The following is a 16,681-nucleotide window of genomic DNA, read 5'->3' as shown; positions in this document are numbered from 1 at the left end:
CACAATAAATATGGAGAGCAGGGAGAGCACAATTATCTGGCCTTGTTACTATGGCAGAATACGGATCGGTGATGGGGGGGAAAGTATAAATTATGCCAATGTATTTTTCCGCCTTCTCAAGTGCTGATGGATTGGATTTTTAATCTGATCATCAGGATGAATCTAGAGAAAAATATTGGGTGTATGGAATGAATAAAACTGGATCTGACTCAGCATCTTGGTACATAATAACAGTCAAACTCAGCTCAGCATTACTTCTTGCGTGTGCTGAAGATTCCTCTTGGTTAGCTTCACAAGGTTAACCTTTAAGACCAGCATTTTGGTGAAGCATTGAAGAAATGGCTCTGCAGCTGGTGGATATCTCCCATCTTTCTTTCTCCCTTCCCAAGGCTAGGAGGAGAAAATAAGGAAAGCAGATTCCTAAGGAAGCATTGTTTCCTCCCACCACACAACACTTCTCCATCTGCTGCAGAGTCATTGTCTTCCAAACATGCCTCCTCCGTTGCATCCAAGGTTGGTTCCGGGGCGAATTCTGCTACTGTGACACCCGTTATCTCTGACTAGGCCAGCTTTAGCCCTGGGGCACACTAGTTGCCAACCTGTCCCGCTGGTCGCTCGAGTCTCGACTAGAGAGTGTGGCGCGGGACGTCACGTGTTGCTCTGGCCCAGCGCCTTGTTTGCAGACCGACTGTCCTTCGGCCTGTTTGTTTATTGCAACAAATACTGGACGGGCCCGGGGCACGCTACTACTGAAGTTTACCTTCTTGGCAAATTGCCTGGCTCTGCCCTCCCGCGTTCCCCGCCTGGGCAACCCTAATCACCTCCCCACCCGCCCCACTTTTTCTCCTCTTCCCTCTCCCCGTCTGCTGCAATGATTGATCACTTCTGGAAAGGCTGCCCTATATTGGCATGCACGATTCCTGTGCGAGGTGGACTTTAGCTTTCTCGGATTTGCATCGCAACCCTGGCCGGTGATGAGCAGCCGGGACAATTATCGGACGTGGGGAGTGGCTGGAGTGAGCGAGCGTGCTCCGTACCGGGGGGTGCATGAGCGGAGCGCTCCTGTGCCTGGGGCTTCGTCTGCGTACGAGCCCGGGATCCGCCGCTTGCGCTCCCTCGCTCCGCCCCATCGCCTGCCTTCCCTATCTAGGGGCTCCTCCAGCAGAAGGAGCGGAGTCGCGCTGAGCGCCTCTCTGCCTTTCTCCGCACTTCGGAGGGAATCTTTCCATCGCCAACAGCTGCAACGGATTCGCTTCGACCAGAGAGCAGGAAGAGCTGCCCCCCCTCCAATTTGGAGCGTGCATCGGGGGAGCAAGCGAGAGAGTGAAGCACTGAGACTCACTCAGACCTTGTAAGTGATCTTGCGGGAGAGTTGTCGGTGCACCAGGATCGGGTGCGGGGCGGCGGGTAGAGGTCTCGAAGTGTTACGAAGGGAGTTACAGGTGGGAAAACTTCCCGATCGAGGAAGGACAGAAGCTGGACTCGCCCGGATCGACAGCCAAGCAGGTCTGGTTATAAAACGCTAGTTTGATCTCCTCGCACGTTGCTTAAACGCTCCTTTAATTTTTTTCTTAGGCTGCAGTCGTGGGCGCGCTCCTTTGGAAATTATTCCCTTGCATTTAATGGACTTTTATTTCCCGAGCAAGCAGAGCGCACAGGAGCAAGATGTGTCATCTGTTGCATGTTTTACTTAGATAGAGCCCCATCCACCGATGGGACGGGTTCCCTCCCTCTCAGCTGGGTTAGAGTCAAAGTGCCTTAAAAGAACCTTCTTCCCTAGCAACATACATATCTGTAGTGAGCCTTCTCCCGGTTGCTTTGTTTTTATTCTGTTTGGCTGGTAGCAAAGAACGTACCTTAATCGTGCAGGATAATGTTTACTGAGGTGCCCGGATTGCTCCCAAAGAAAGGTGGATGTTTCTGAAGTATGTTGGACAGCAACTGCCTTCAGTTGTATAAGGGTTGCAAATCTGAGAATTCCCACTGACTGTGTTAAGGGCAATTGGATTCCCAGTTCTTCTGAAGGGTTGTGGTGGACCTGTGGATGTGTGGATTCTGTGAAGAGAGTGGCTCTGTGCGGTGTAATATTAACCCCACCTCTACTTTGACTTCCTCATCTGTATCCCAACTCATTCCCAGCTTTTCCTCTGGCAATTCCCTAACTGCTGAGAATGAGGGTTGCTCAGCCAGGATCCCCAATTTTTAGTTTCAACTTGGTGTCTGAAATGCATTCATCTACCTCTCCCCTGTAATGTGAAGAGCAATGATAAAAATGATAGCGTTGAGATAATGCGTGCACCCAAATATTTATAAATGTGCAAATGTTCCTCTCCCAATCTAGAGATCATTGCAATCCGACCTTTTCCCCCACAACATGATTGGGTAGCAAATCTTTTCCCCCTGCCTAATTTAAAAGGAAGAAAAAGGCACCCACATTAATCAGGAATGTGGTTTCTTTTATTTTCATTAGGTTGGCCCCATCTGTCCATGAGTTTTACCTGAGTATGTTAAACAAACCCAGCCATTTATGGGTTATTTAGTAAATCATGATTAGATAAGCTGTGGTTGAGCTAAGTCAGTGTGACACTAAAAGATGACTCCTAGCTTTTCTCGTGTCCTTGATTGTCACTTGCCTCTCTGGTGTTTTGAATGGCTCAGCCGTAATCAGGTACAACAGAAGACTGACATGACCTAGTTCAAGTTTTACTCCAAAGAGAATGAAAAAATGGAGAGGGTGAAACAAGAGAAAGATGGAAAGATCTTGTGTTAATAGCCTGAACTTTTTGATAAAAGATGGGAATGTTGATGTAATTAAACTCAGATATTAATTTTAATCACCCAAGACATTTTATTTATGTTCTTCAACACCTACCTCTTCCATGCCTATCCCGTGGATCCAGTGCTGCCCGTTACTTCTGTGAGGGAAGCAAGCAGGAGAAGAAGCTGGCAACAGAAATGTCTCCTTCTACCAAAGAGCCATCCTAAGTGGCTTTCCTGCACCAACGGGTTCTTTTCCTCTTTTCAATCCTGATCTGATTAGGAGCTGCGAGACAATATCCAGGAACCCATCTTTTGCCAGAGGGAGAATGGCTGCTGTCTGTTTTAAGACATCCAGTATAAATCAGCAGCTCCCAGTCAGGAATGACATAGAGCCAATAGAAGGAATAAGGAAATACTTGGGTAGAAAATGAAATGCTGTCTTAAGGATGGCTTGTGTCAGCTCACACCACGCCAAGAAAGTATTAAAGTTGGGTTAAGCCTTGCAAAGAGCCTGCACATATATTTCGAGAAATTAAATCACTCTGATTCCCTCTTGGCACATTGATTCTCCACACAGACCCACATGGCATACATTTTATCATTTGGAATGGATTTTTTCTGAAACCAAGGGGAGATCACAGTGTGAGTGTGATAATGGGCCACTGCAGGCAATAACTGAAAGGAGAGAGAGAGATCCAGATTCCAGCGTTTTATAGTGTAAAAGAACAGCTTCAGTTAACAGGATGATCCACCAAGTTAATGGCACTTAAGATTACAATCTTTGTTTTTTTTTAAAAAAAAAAAGCTTAATGCAATGCTGAATTAGGTCTTAAAAACAAAAGGTTGCCTTTTTTTCCTAAAAACAAAGTACTGAATAAAAGCAAATGATGGATGGAACTTCCTTGCATCCAAGTGGATTGATCTGGATTGAATTTATTTGTAAATCTATTATAAAAAAGGAATAGAGATACAGGGAAAACTGATCCTTGAAAAGCATCCCATGTGTGATATAATACTACAATCCGAAAGGACAAAATATTGCAAACTTATTACAGCAAAAAATGATCCAGCATGTATCTCAGTAAATTGCAAATATACTATAGATGAATGATTGGTCACTTCTTGAGGCATCAAGCTAATATTCTTTAACATGTACAGTAGCACAAGTCTTTTTGAGAGGTTTTTAAAAATGATCTTCTTGCAAAGAAAGGACCAATGTGAATGTGTTGCAAGAAAAGAGTTCACTCTTCAGTTGTAGGACTCCGAGGATTTGAATACAATCAGCCCTTTCACCACTCAAACTTCGATTTCATAACGGAAAGTAATCAGGACTTCAGAAATGTTTAAGTTACTAGGATGCTATGCTGACAGATCTATTTACATACATCAGGATCTGCAGCCCTTGCAGAATACCGACAGCCAATCAGAACGTGCTTTTCTTGACAAAAAGATGAGCATAGAGATATCTCAGTCTGTCAGTAACCAGTCCCTCAGTAAATGAATGAACAATTGTAAACTCTTTTATTTACCACCTGATTGGAAGGTTCTGTGTTTTGTCTCCTTTACTCACTTCTCCAATGGCCAGAAATATAATCACCTCTGCAGAACCACTTGGAAGTTGCCCATTTGCTTCCCCCCTCCCGTGCTTCCCATTGACACAATAATGAGAGATTCTTGGTTCACAGCACTGATGATGTTACCTAGTTTGGGCAATGAAACGTCTGAAAGAAAACAGGCAAGCTCAGAGAGCACCAAGGATCCCTCATGTCAACCCTGAGCTACAAATAATTGTCTTTTATTTGCACAAAATATGTACACTGCAGCAGAATAAAGTCAGGCAATAATACGGGTAGTCCATGTCTTCTGGTCCAATCACAATTGGACCAGAATTTCCATTGCTACGCAAGGTGGTTGTTAAGTGAGTTGAACCTGAGTTTACTGTTCCTGCCACAGTTAAGCGAATCATTGCAGTTGTAAAGTGAAACCTGTGGTCATTAAGTAAATCCACCATGTCCCGTTGACCTTGCTTGTTGGAAAGGAGCTGGGAAGGTTGCAGATGGTGATCACATGACCCTAGGACAAGGGTCTTCAAACTTGACAGCTTTAAGACTTGTGGTCTTCAACTCCCAGAATTGCTGAGCTAATATGGGGAATTCTGGGAATTGAAGTCCACAAGTCTTAAAGCTGTCAAGTTTGAAGACCCCTGCCTTAGGATATTGCAACTGTCATAAATGCATGCCTGTTGCCAAGCCCCCAGATTTTGGTTCTGTTGACCATGGGAATGCTGCAATGAACATACATGTGAGGATTAGTCATAAATCACTTTCCCCCCCCAGTGCTTCTGTAACTTAATCGACCATTAAATGAATTAGTAAGTCAAGACAATATACTACTTCTATTGGGGAGAGATCAGAGTTGGAAGTTCAGTTTGTTTTGTGAGCAGATTTTCAGGCACAGGTTATAATGCCCAAAATCTGAGGTACATGTTTACCTGAAAGCAGCACTATCCTGTATAGGAAGGTCAGATCAGACTCTGGTGGCACAGTGGTTAGAATGCAGTATTGCAGGCTAATTCTGCCAACTGCCAGCAGTTCAATCCTGACCAGCTCAGGGTTGACTCAGCTTTCATCCTTCCTAGGTTGGTAAAATGAGGACCCAGATAGTTACAGGAATATGCTGACTGCTTAGAGAGGGCTGTAAAGCACTGCGGAGCAGTATGTTAGTCTTAAGTGCTATTTCTATTGCTTATCTCCATACCATAATCTCAAAAGGATTTGAAAGTGGCCCTTCCATTTTACAGGTAAATTATTTTGAAAAACAAAATACAATAAAGAATCCTTTCAAGCTAATGCGGTAATGTTTCCCTTGCAAAATAAATAAATAAATAAAAAGATTAGATAGACTACATTGACAATAAAATTGTATCATTATTTAACAACAGTAAATCTCATTGAATTGAGTGAAATACATTCCAGTAGAAGTAAGCATGAAATTGCATCTTTAGAAATATCGAATATTCACCCCTTATTATTTGCCTACACATTGTGCAGAGAAGATTTCTCATAAATAAAAAGTAGAGTGTTCGTTTTGAAAAAAGTAAGTAGAAAAGTTATGATTTTCACACCTGAGTTTTTGAAAATACAAGAGCAGAGGCTGATAGCTTTTTGATAAAGTGTCTTGTCTGTTTCGGTAGTTACAGGTTTCACAGGGTGAAGCAAAAATATTGCTGGAGGGACAGGATAGAGTTTCCTACCTCTTGCTTAACACACCTTTGTGTGCTTGTTTGCTTGTTTTCCTGCTGAAAAGAAATCAGCAAGAAATCAATGGTGATTTCTGACCTGTTCTTGGAGGGGAGATTCTGCAATTAGGGAAAAAAATATTAGAAGTTACCTGCGGCTTGTGAGTCATAGAGTGCTAGTTTCTATCCTGGAAAGCAGGCCATGAGAAAAAGAAATATTAGAGACTATTAATCTTCTAGCTGATTCTTCCAAAATAATATCTTACAATTTGCGGCTCCAACCCTGTATTAATTCTTTTATAGTAAATACAGTATTGGAACCTCAAACCCTAGTTTGGTTTGTAGTCCATAGCTAAATGTTGTGTCTTGGGGAGATACAGGTGAATTACTCTCCTCCTAGGAGATACCTTTCTCCATATCTTCCCCATCTGTGCAAAAGGATGCATGTAACTTCCGCATTGTTTCTCCATGAAAAAAACCCGAAGGTTACGTTGGTGGATGAGCTGGGACTAGGAAGGCAGAGAATAGGTGGGAATGGGGCCAGTCAGAGGTGGTATTTGCCGGTTCTCCAAACTACTCAAAATTTCTGCTGCCGGTTCTCCAGAACTGGTCAGCACCTGCTGAATTCCACCTCTGGGGCAATCATACCTAATACACTCCCTTGGAAGCAGGATTGTATAAACTGCAATTAGCTTTACAACTGGCATTTTTCCTTATCACCCTATCTGTAATTTGGGAGTAATTTGTTGTATTGTTTAGTGAATGAGAAATGAATTGAGGAAATCTGTGTCAGAATGAACTTTATTGAAAAAAGTTAGGTAAGGTTAGGTCTCAGCCTAACCTATTTTATAGGTTAAAAAATGAAACTCATATACAACATATGAAGCTCCTTTTTACTGGTAGTCCTCAACTTATGACCACAATTGAACCCCAAATTTCTGTTGCTAAGCAAAATCGTTTAAGTGCGTTTTGCCCCATTTTGCGACTTTTCTTGCCACAGCTGTTAAATCATTGAATCATTGCAGATGTTAAATTAGCAACTGTTGACTCATTGCAGATGTTAAATTAGTAACAGTTAAGTGAAGCTAGCTTCCTCATTGACTGCTTCTAAGAAGGTTGCAAAAAAGTGATCACATGACCCCAGGACATTGCAGTTATCCTAAATACATAGCAGTTGCCTAATGTCCAAAATGTTGATCGGGTAACTGTGGGGATGCTGCAATGGTTGTAAATGTGAAAAATGTTCATAAGTCACTTTTTTCAGTGCTATTGTAACTTTAAACAATCACTAAATGAATGGTTGTATGCCAAGGACTACCTGTATGCATTTTAAAAATAATTGTCAACAACAGTAACAAAAATGGCAACCCACTAGAGTAAGGTTTTGAGCCTCCAAGCAGTAATGAGTTCAGTCTAATCTATTATTAGTAGCATTCGACAGGGAATAGGAAGCAATCCTCTAAGCCAGGGGTGTCAAACTCGTGTTGTCACGGTGGTGTCACATGACGTATCACGACTTTTCCCCTTCCATTAAACCAGGCGTGGGCTTGGCCAGGACGTGATGCATCCAGCCTGCAGGCCAGGAATTTGACAGCCTTTCTCTAAGCCAATGTTTCTCAACCTCAGCAATGTTGATTTGTAGACTTCAACTCCCAGAATTCCTCAGCCAGATGCAGCTGAGGAATTCTGGGATTTGAACTCTATACATCTTAAAATAACTGAGGTTGAGAAAACACTAAGCTTCCATGTCTCCTGAAAAGTTCATAAGAGAGGCTGAGGGACCTTTTGATGCTGCATGACTAATCTGAGGATATACATAACGATTATCTCCAATCTCCTTTTTCCAGTGCAAAATCCTTTCTCATCCAAATTAGCTCATCTGTGGTAAATGATGTGGTTGTTAAAGATTGTTGCAGCAGATTTTGATTTCCTGATGAATTTCAGGACCAGTTTAATGGGAGAATTATATTCAGGGGCCTATGCTGAGATTTCTCTGTTTATAGATAATATGAGAGATCATATGAGAGATCAAATCAAGAATAATATTCTTTTATTCATGGAAGTTTCAGTTTTTGCCCAAGTTAGTGTATATGGGAAGAGGTGGGTTATTAGCACTCAATTCACTGTGACAATTCTTTTCAAAGAAAAGGCCAGGGCACCTTCAAAAAGATAGTGAAAGTAAGAACTTTCCTTGATCTTTGGCCATAGGAGGTTGTTAAATAACCATTCTGAACCCGATCTTTATGTCTCATTTATTTTGTGCTTAGATTCCACTTTATCTTAAACCACCCTGAATCAACCAAGATGGCGTCTTCTTTACCTTGAAGAAGATTTCCTGCCAGGCAGACAGTGACAGCGGTTGCACCATGGACCACGATAAAGAGTTGCCCAACACCACTGTCTTCTGGTTCCCCTCAACTTCTCAGTTTGACAGTTTCACCCCAGAGACTCCAGCTACTAATGTTTCCATCAACATCACAAGCCACCACTATGACTTGACTAGCAACGCCATCCTCACCTTTATCTACTTTGTGGTGTGCATTGTGGGACTCTGTGGAAATACTCTAGTCATCTATGTCATCCTTCGTTATGCCAAGATGAAGACAATCACCAACATCTACATCCTTAATTTGGCTATAGCTGATGAACTGTTTATGTTGGGCTTGCCTTTCCTGGCTGTGCAGGTGGCTCTGGTTCACTGGCCCTTTGGGAAAGTCATCTGCCGGATCGTCATGACAGTGGATGGAATCAATCAATTCACTAGCATCTTTTGCTTGACGGTCATGAGTGTGGATAGGTATCTTGCTGTAGTACACCCCATAAAATCTGCTAAATGGAGGCGCCCAAGAACAGCAAAGATGGTCAACGTAGCTGTCTGGGGCATCTCTCTTCTGGTCATATTACCCATCATGATATATGCTGGAGTGATCAATAATCATGGAAGCAGTAGTTGTACCATGATCTGGCCTGATGACTCTGGTGCTTGGTATACTGCCTTCATCATTTATGCCTTTATTCTTGGCTTCCTAGTACCCCTAACCATCATTTGCCTTTGTTACCTTTTCATCATCATCAAGGTGAAATCATCTGGTATTAGGGTAGGTTCCTCCAAGAGGAAAAGGTCAGAGAAAAAGGTCACCAGGATGGTCTCCATTGTTGTTGCCGTTTTCATCTTTTGCTGGCTGCCCTTCTACATCTTTAATGTCTCATCAGTCTCTGTGCTTATTGTGCCAACACCTGTTCTCAAGGGCATGTTTGATTTTGTGGTGGTCCTCACATATGCAAATAGCTGTGCCAATCCTATTCTTTATGCCTTTTTGTCTGACAACTTCAAGAAGAGCTTTCAGAATGTCCTCTGCCTGATGAAAGTTGGTGGCATGGATGAAGCGGACAGGAGTGACAGCAAGCAGGACAAGGCCAGGCTCAATGAAGCTACAGAAACCCAGAGAACATTGCTCAATGGAGACCTTCAGACAAGCATCTGAGAGAGCCCAGTAGTGGTCGATACATCTCCATACTTATTCATGGATGGCAGCAGTCCACACTGAATGACAGCCAAAAGCCATTGACTCTTCTCTTAAGGGAGTGGCAAATGTATGTGACGAAAAGGGCACAGATGTACATCACAGCTCTAGGCTATCTGGTTATGAATATATTAATCAAAAGAAGAAGAATATTGTGGCATGATAGACTAGACACACACATTGATGTGTGCACAATAGTACATGCATGTATAAAGGCATGATGTGATCGAGCATAGTAAGAATGTTTATACTAAGTCCATCAAAGAATATCTATATTGGATCCATCATACTGCACTGTCTTTTAAAAAAAACCCTTTACTGGTAAGATTTTTTTTCTAGTATTGAACTATTCCATTTCCAGGATTTGAATTATAATTTTAAAATGGTTGAACAAGCATTAAATAAACAAGTTCCAATTCTGAACAAATTGTATGAAGCTGGGATCATTGACACCCTCTTCCCCATTCTAAAAGTAGATGCGCTGAAAGTTTTGTGTTTCTGCCCTTTTTTAGTTAACAAAACATTACATTTGTGTGTTCAAACCAAAATGTAGTAGTCATGATATTATTTGCAGGTTGGAAGGAGCTAATGGGAAAATTAAAGCTGCATAAATATATTATTAAAAGAATAGCTAATAAAATGTGATCTTCAAGATGAGGATCTTGTCAGGGGATTAGAGGAATGTCTGCAGCCATAACCAGATTGTTTTCCTATGAATTCACAAAGATTATTTATTTTGCCATGTTGCTATCCCTTGCTTTCTTCCATAATGATTTTCTTGCAGAAAGTAGGACAATTGGATCTCATCTGCAAATATCAAGATGGCCACGAGGTGGCAGGAGAGATAAATTAAAACTTCTCACTCTTTACTGCCATGTAGCCATCTTCATTATTCTTTCAGCACTATTGTTGGTGGCACCACAAAAAGTCCTCTTGTAAATAGAGCTGATATTACCAAAGTATGAAATCAGATTTTTCGTGTTTGACAAATGGATCCAAAATCTACACTTGAATAATAGTATTATATGGACCAACCACCTCTTGTGAAGCAAGCTTTTAAGGTGTGTAGCTATTTTTAACATACTCGATCTTACTCCCAACTTTGAAATTTTTAGGTAAAATTTTAATACAGGATTTTTATGTAGTTTTTTGTTCTTGATGCTATTTTAAATAAATCCATACAACTATCCACAAATGTGTCAGCTAAGGAATACACATAGTCCTCAGTATGGTTCATATCTTTGTCCCAGGTAAAAGCAAACCCGTAGTGGCTTGTGTATGTATGGATTGTGGGAGATAATTTACTCTATCTTGAACTCAATATCAATAATACTTCTTTAATAACCATTTCTGTTACCTATGTCCTATCCATTCTGCTAAGATCAGAAAAGATCATAAACTCGTGATCATTTGATATCTAGACAATGGGTAACATCCATATATGAAACAGCCCTGATAAAATGACGGTGGCAAATGTGTACTATCATACCTGTTGCTGCCTTTTCTTTATATATTCTCAAGGATCATGGCTAAAATCTGGCTAAATTATTAGAAAAGGAACCAAGCTGTAACATTGACCCACATGGAAAAGGAATCTATGTGCACTTCCCTATATTGGTAGGAAGGAATCTGTGGCTCTCTAGATCAGTGTTTTTTCAACCTTGGCAACTTTAAGACATGTGGACTTCAACTTCCAGAATTTCCATGCTGGTTGAAGAATCCTGGGAGTTGAAGTCCACACATTTTGAAAATTGCCAAGATTGACAAACTCCGATCTAGCGATTTCAGCCATCCCTTACTCTGAGGCTCCTGGGAGTTGTAGCTTGGCAATATTGGACAATGGGCCTATTCTGTACCTACAAGTTCTGGGTACTGAACTTACCTTAGGAGTTCAGTATGGAAGATACCCTCCAATTCAAAGTTTCCTGTTCAGAATCTGACACTTGGAGCAGAACCTTCAACAGTTACTGCCAAGGCAAAGGGTTATGCTTCCATCTGTGAGCCATGAGAAATCTAAACCAGCATAAAAAGCCCTATCCTGCTTGTAAAGCAGGGCTGTCAAATTCGCGGACTGCAAACGGGATGCGTCATGCACTGGCAACACCCACACCCAGTTTAGCCAAGGGAAAAAAATCCCAATACGTCACATGACACTTCTGTGATGATACAAGTTTGACACTCCTGTTCTAAAGTGTCTGTTCTGGTTTGCCCTTAAGTGGTGGTAGACTGTGTGTGTGTGTGTGTGTGTGTATATGTCCTGTCTTTGCATGACGTAAGGCGTGTGGGTTGGACAGCCAGCATGCAAATTCTTGCTAAACCCATCTCTTTCTGCACTTGCAAAAATGTGGAAGTTTGAAAGTTTTTTTTGTTCCTTTCTTTTTTTCTCTCCCTCATGGCTCTTCTTGACTCCACCATCTTGACATATGAAAGAATCAGAATTCTCTCCAGCTTAGCTTTTGACAGGCTTTAATGAGGTGCAAGAGAGAGTTGGACAGTGCAGCATGTTTATGCTCAGCTCTTGCATGCACACTCACAAAAGTCCAGCGATTTCTCTGCAGGTGTCTTTCGCTCTGGCATCTCCCCTCTTCCCTCCACTTCCCTCCAATGCCATCAGGGGGTTGCTTTTGACTGGGAGAAATGGATTGGTTCCATTTCTCCCAGTCAAATGCTCTTTTCTGTGGTGGAATAATTACTTGGGCCTTTTGCATGCCAGAAATGATAGCTCTCACTTTATCGGTCATCTTCCTCAGCTGGGAGCAGCTCTTTGGAGGGTGTAAAACCCCCAGTGTTAAAATAAGCCAGCTGGGTACTGTAGCTGAGTGGTAAAATGAGAATGCTGGCTTTTAAAACCCATATTTCCCCAGGTCTCTGGGCTTGCCTTGTTGATGTGCTAGCTCAGGGGTCCCCAAACTTGGCAACTTTAAGACTTTTGGACTTCAATCCCCAGAATTCCTCAGCCAGTTTTAAAGTTGCCAAGTTTGGAAACCTCTGTGCTAGCTGCTTGTTGGGCTGCCTGGAATAATTTATTACACCAGAGGCTTCCAATCATATTGCCTCCGGCAGTGGCCAATAAATACTAGGTTGCTCTCCTCTATCCCATATCCTCCAAATATATTGCAGATAGAATAGTTGGCAAAGCAATTAGCTTTCATACACCTTGAAACTACTATGGGTGATCACTGGCTTTGAGGAAAACCTACCTTAAAGTTGGAATAGCTAAGGACAACTTAACCCTGTCTCACTGAGAGATGGGATGAAGGCCTTATTATGAGAAAAATGGGTATTTAGACCTTAGATAGGATCAGTCTAAATATAAATCAGGCTTTATTTATGAAATGTTCAGGACAGGAGAAAAAAGAGTATACAGTATGGTACAATCTTTCTGGCAACCAGTCAGGACTTTAATCTGCTATGATTCCTGTTCCTCTGATTGCTACACACTTAGTACTTATATGTCAGGGCAAAGAATCAGAATCATATGCTAAGTTGCAGCACAGAAGATTTATTCAAGCTTATACATAAGAATCTAGTCAACTAACAATCAGCACTAAACTGGCGCTAGAAAAGGGTCAAAAGAATTCAAGGAGAGCTGGAATGGATCATTTGTGGCAATGTAGGGACTCTAAGCTGATGACATACTTAACTTCATCTTCAGCTCTGCCTACTCTTCTCCTATATCATATCTTTTTTCCTCCACCAGTTAAGTTTCTGCCCCAAAGTTTTGTAGTTCTGCATGATTGATAGACCTTAATTTGTAGGACCAAATTAAGACTATATTAAGTAAGGTATTTTAGTTCAAATCTTTGCATTTCCGAGTTTGTTTAATGAAGTTTTATCATAAACCATAACATTAAACCTTATCAAGGAAGTCATAGCTTGAGTAAGTTTATCTTACAGTTATTGTCTTCAGGAGAAACAGTTTGTTGATCAAACAAGGTGCATGTTGATTATTAAAGTCTTGGTATTCTTAAGGATAATTAAATTTTATGATCCTAAGTATTTTAACATGGCTTTTACTTGCTGGAGTACATTATTACTTGACCCTCAATCACAACTGATCCTTCTGGCTCTTTTTTTAATTGCAGTTTTGAGCACAGGAAACTATTGAATGTGATCTCATCAGGACTTGACAATTCATAGTCATTGCTACAATTACATTTATCCCAAATTTTGGGTTCAATGTGTATTTATCATGCAGGACATAGTAGACTATCAGATGCAGGTTGTAGAACTTAACAATAACTACTACGTAATATCAAAGAATTGATCTCCCTACCCCCCCACCCCCCGCTGTCTCCCACCGGCTTTCTGGATTTTGCAGCTCAGTGCTGCTAGCCCATTACCAATGGTACATTTACCAAGGATTTAAAGTTATTTATGAGCAGGAACAGGCTTTATAATCCCTATACATATACAGTCCTTGGGTAATGACCAGAATTGAAACCAGAATTTCAAAGCAAAGCTAAGTGAGTTGTATCCGATTTCACAACCTTTTTTGTCATGGTGTTAAGAAAACCACTGCAGTTGTTAAGTGAACTATGTGGTCATTAAGCAAATCCAGCTCCCCTCATCGACTTTGCTTGTGAGAACCTGGTTGGGAAGGTCACAAATGGCAATCACAGAATCTTAGGACGTTGCAAACATCATAAATGCATCCTGGTTGTTAAGCACCCAAATTCTGACCATGATTGGGAATGCTGCAATAGTTGTAAGTGGGACAACTGTCATAGGTTACTTTTATTAGTGCCAACTTTGAACAGTCGCTAAATGAATGGTTGTAAGTCAAGGACTACCTGTAAAGGAGAGGTAGACAACTAATTGGCAGTAAAGGTTTGTGCTATTTTTTTTTTAAAGTCACCAACAACAGCTATAACTGGATTGAGCAGGGTGGTAACCCAATAACATTCCTGCAAATAAGTGGGGATAAGATTTTAATGTTCTTTTGGATCTGTGGACTTGGGAAGCTATATATATTATGTTTACTTCTTTATATGAACTAAACATATCCAAAGGCTTATGCTAGTATTTCATTTCATGAGCTGTGGTGGTGCACTGGTTAGAATATAGTATTGTAGGCAAAACCCTGCCCATAGCCAGCAGTTCAATTCTGAACAACTCAAGGTTGACTCAGCCTTCTATCCTTTCGAGGTAACTAAAATAAGGACCCCGATTGTTGGGAGCTATATCCTGACTATAAACCACTTAGAAAGTACTGTAAACCACTGTGAAGTAATATATAAGTCTAAGTGCTATTGCTGCTTGCCTTTATTTGGAAAATTGCATCATAACTTGGCATTTTTTTGGCAAAGTTCAATAGCTCAAGGGGAAGAACTATTTATTTAATTTACAAAAGAACTAGGGGGTCTATATCCTTATTGGGCTCTACACTAACCTTTAAAACAAAAGAGAAATTACTCTGAAATCGTATTTTTCCCATGTATGCTTAAGAGCTCCCAAGTCTCTCATACAATCGATGCGTATACTGCTATAATTAAATTCAAGGGGAATAAGACCAAAGAAGGGAGAGTCATTTTAGATGAAATATGTATTCCAGCCAGTTCAACCCATAGAAGGAAAGAAACATTTTACTTTCAATTTTGCAATTTGTGGTAAACATCTGATTCTGTATGCTTTCTTTTAATATAACAAGAGAACAATAATATTCTATCATTCCCCTTTGTGACTGTGGAAAAAGAAAGTTTGAAAAATCAAAGCTGTTGTACAACAATACAAACATAAAGACCCACTAATTGTTGAGGGCATTGATTTGCATTCCAAATTCTTTTGCTTGGCTTTCTCTTCGTTTTAACAATACTTTGATACAGAGAAGTAAAATTATTTTCAAGAAAAGTCCATAAAGATGGATTTGAATGTTGGAATGGTCTATTGTTTACAATCCAGGTTTTAATAACATTTTAGGTGGAAGAGGTGATGTGATATGTGCTGAAACATTAGCAAAAACCAGCTTTTCTAACTTAACTTAAGTGCATGGAGCGGGAGACATTAAAATGCAATGTGTTTATTTATGAGAGCTACAGGTGGTCCTTGACTTACAATCATTCATTTAGTGACCGTTTAAAGTGACAGCAGTACTGCAAAAAGTGACTTTTGACCATTTTTCACAAGGATCATTGCCACATCCCCATAGCCATATGATTAAAATTTGGATGCTTGGCAACCAGTTCATATTTATGACATTTTCAGGGTCCTTGGTTCACGTGATCCCCTTCTGACAAGCAAAATCAACGGGGAAGCCAGATTCACTTAACAACTGCATTACTAACTTAACAATTGCAGTGATTCATTTAGCAGCTGTGGCAAGAAAAGGTCTTAAAATGGAGCAAAGGTCACTTAACCACTGTCTTGCTTAGCAATTGAATTTTGGAGCTCAACTGCAGTCATAAGTTGAGAACTGCCTACCTTTATAAGCTTCGATTTGGGTTGAGAGGTAAGAAGAAAGTAGAATGATGAAAAGGGATGAGATAAAGCAGCATGTATTCATAGCTATGTTTATCCTTATACCTATTATCTTGTAAGTGATTGACAAATCAAATAAATAATACATAAAATAAAACAGCAGCTGCCTCCAGACTTACCTGCCAGATCTCTGCAGCACTGAAAGTGAAGAGGCTGAACAAAGTATTTCTGACACCAAGAAAGAAAAATAGAGAGAAAGAGGGAGAATCAACTGCTTAGGATATGAAAAAGCTGCAACTGCAAATGAAGTTCTCCCAAATCCAATGACAAATATTAGCTGTACCGTTTAGTTTTAAACCATCTTAAATTTGATGAGAGTTCCCTCGAATACTGGTTGTCTACTATGTTAGGACAAAAACCCTGTTGCATTGCATTTGACTCTCACTTTAATTTGATCTGTTGAGAAGGGATGTCAACATCAGTTTCAAGCCAGACATGAATCCATCTCTTAGATGTGCCAACCAGCCCATTCTTAACTAACTTGCTATTATGTTTATGGGGAACTTTGTCATATGTTTTGCTGAAGTATTATGGAGTATTATGCCCACAGTGTTCCCATAATGTTCTGAGGAAGTTACCAAATAAAAATATAAAATACCATTAATCTGGCAAGACTTGTTCTTGACAAATCTGTGCTGACTTCTATACTCTTTTTTTATTATCCCCCAGAAATTGATTGACT

At 40.7% G+C, this 16,681-nt stretch overlaps 1 protein-coding gene across 2 annotated transcripts; it reads left to right on the top strand.

The window, feature by feature from the left end:
* Positions 1–857: 857 nt before the first annotated feature.
* Positions 858–16,599, top strand: SSTR2 (somatostatin receptor 2). Of its 2 annotated transcripts, none has more exons than XM_026701722.2 (2): positions 858–1,351; positions 8,266–16,599. In XM_026701722.2, the coding sequence occupies exon 2, from the start codon at positions 8,365–8,367 to the stop codon at positions 9,481–9,483; it is 1,119 nt and encodes a 372-aa protein (XP_026557507.1). In that variant the 5' UTR covers positions 858–1,351; positions 8,266–8,364; the 3' UTR covers positions 9,484–16,599. The 2 variants fall into 2 exon arrangements, with proteins under 2 accessions (XP_026557507.1, XP_087781136.1); XM_087925010.1 differs by having other exon boundaries at positions 858–1,506.
* Positions 16,600–16,681: the final 82 nt, after the last annotated feature.

The sequence above is a fragment of the Pseudonaja textilis genome, chromosome 2 (genome assembly GCF_049901715.1).
Source record: "Pseudonaja textilis isolate UNSWEBS1 chromosome 2, rPseTex1.2, whole genome shotgun sequence".
NCBI classification, from domain to species: Eukaryota; Metazoa; Chordata; class Lepidosauria; order Squamata; family Elapidae; genus Pseudonaja; species Pseudonaja textilis.
This window is presented reverse-complemented; position numbering and strand designations above follow the sequence as displayed.

Bases quoted from the DNA above. Each gene is read 5' to 3' on its own strand.
- SSTR2 (XM_026701722.2), top strand. From the start codon at position 8,365: ATGGACCACGATAAAGAGTTGCCCAACACCACTGTCTTCTGGTTCCCC.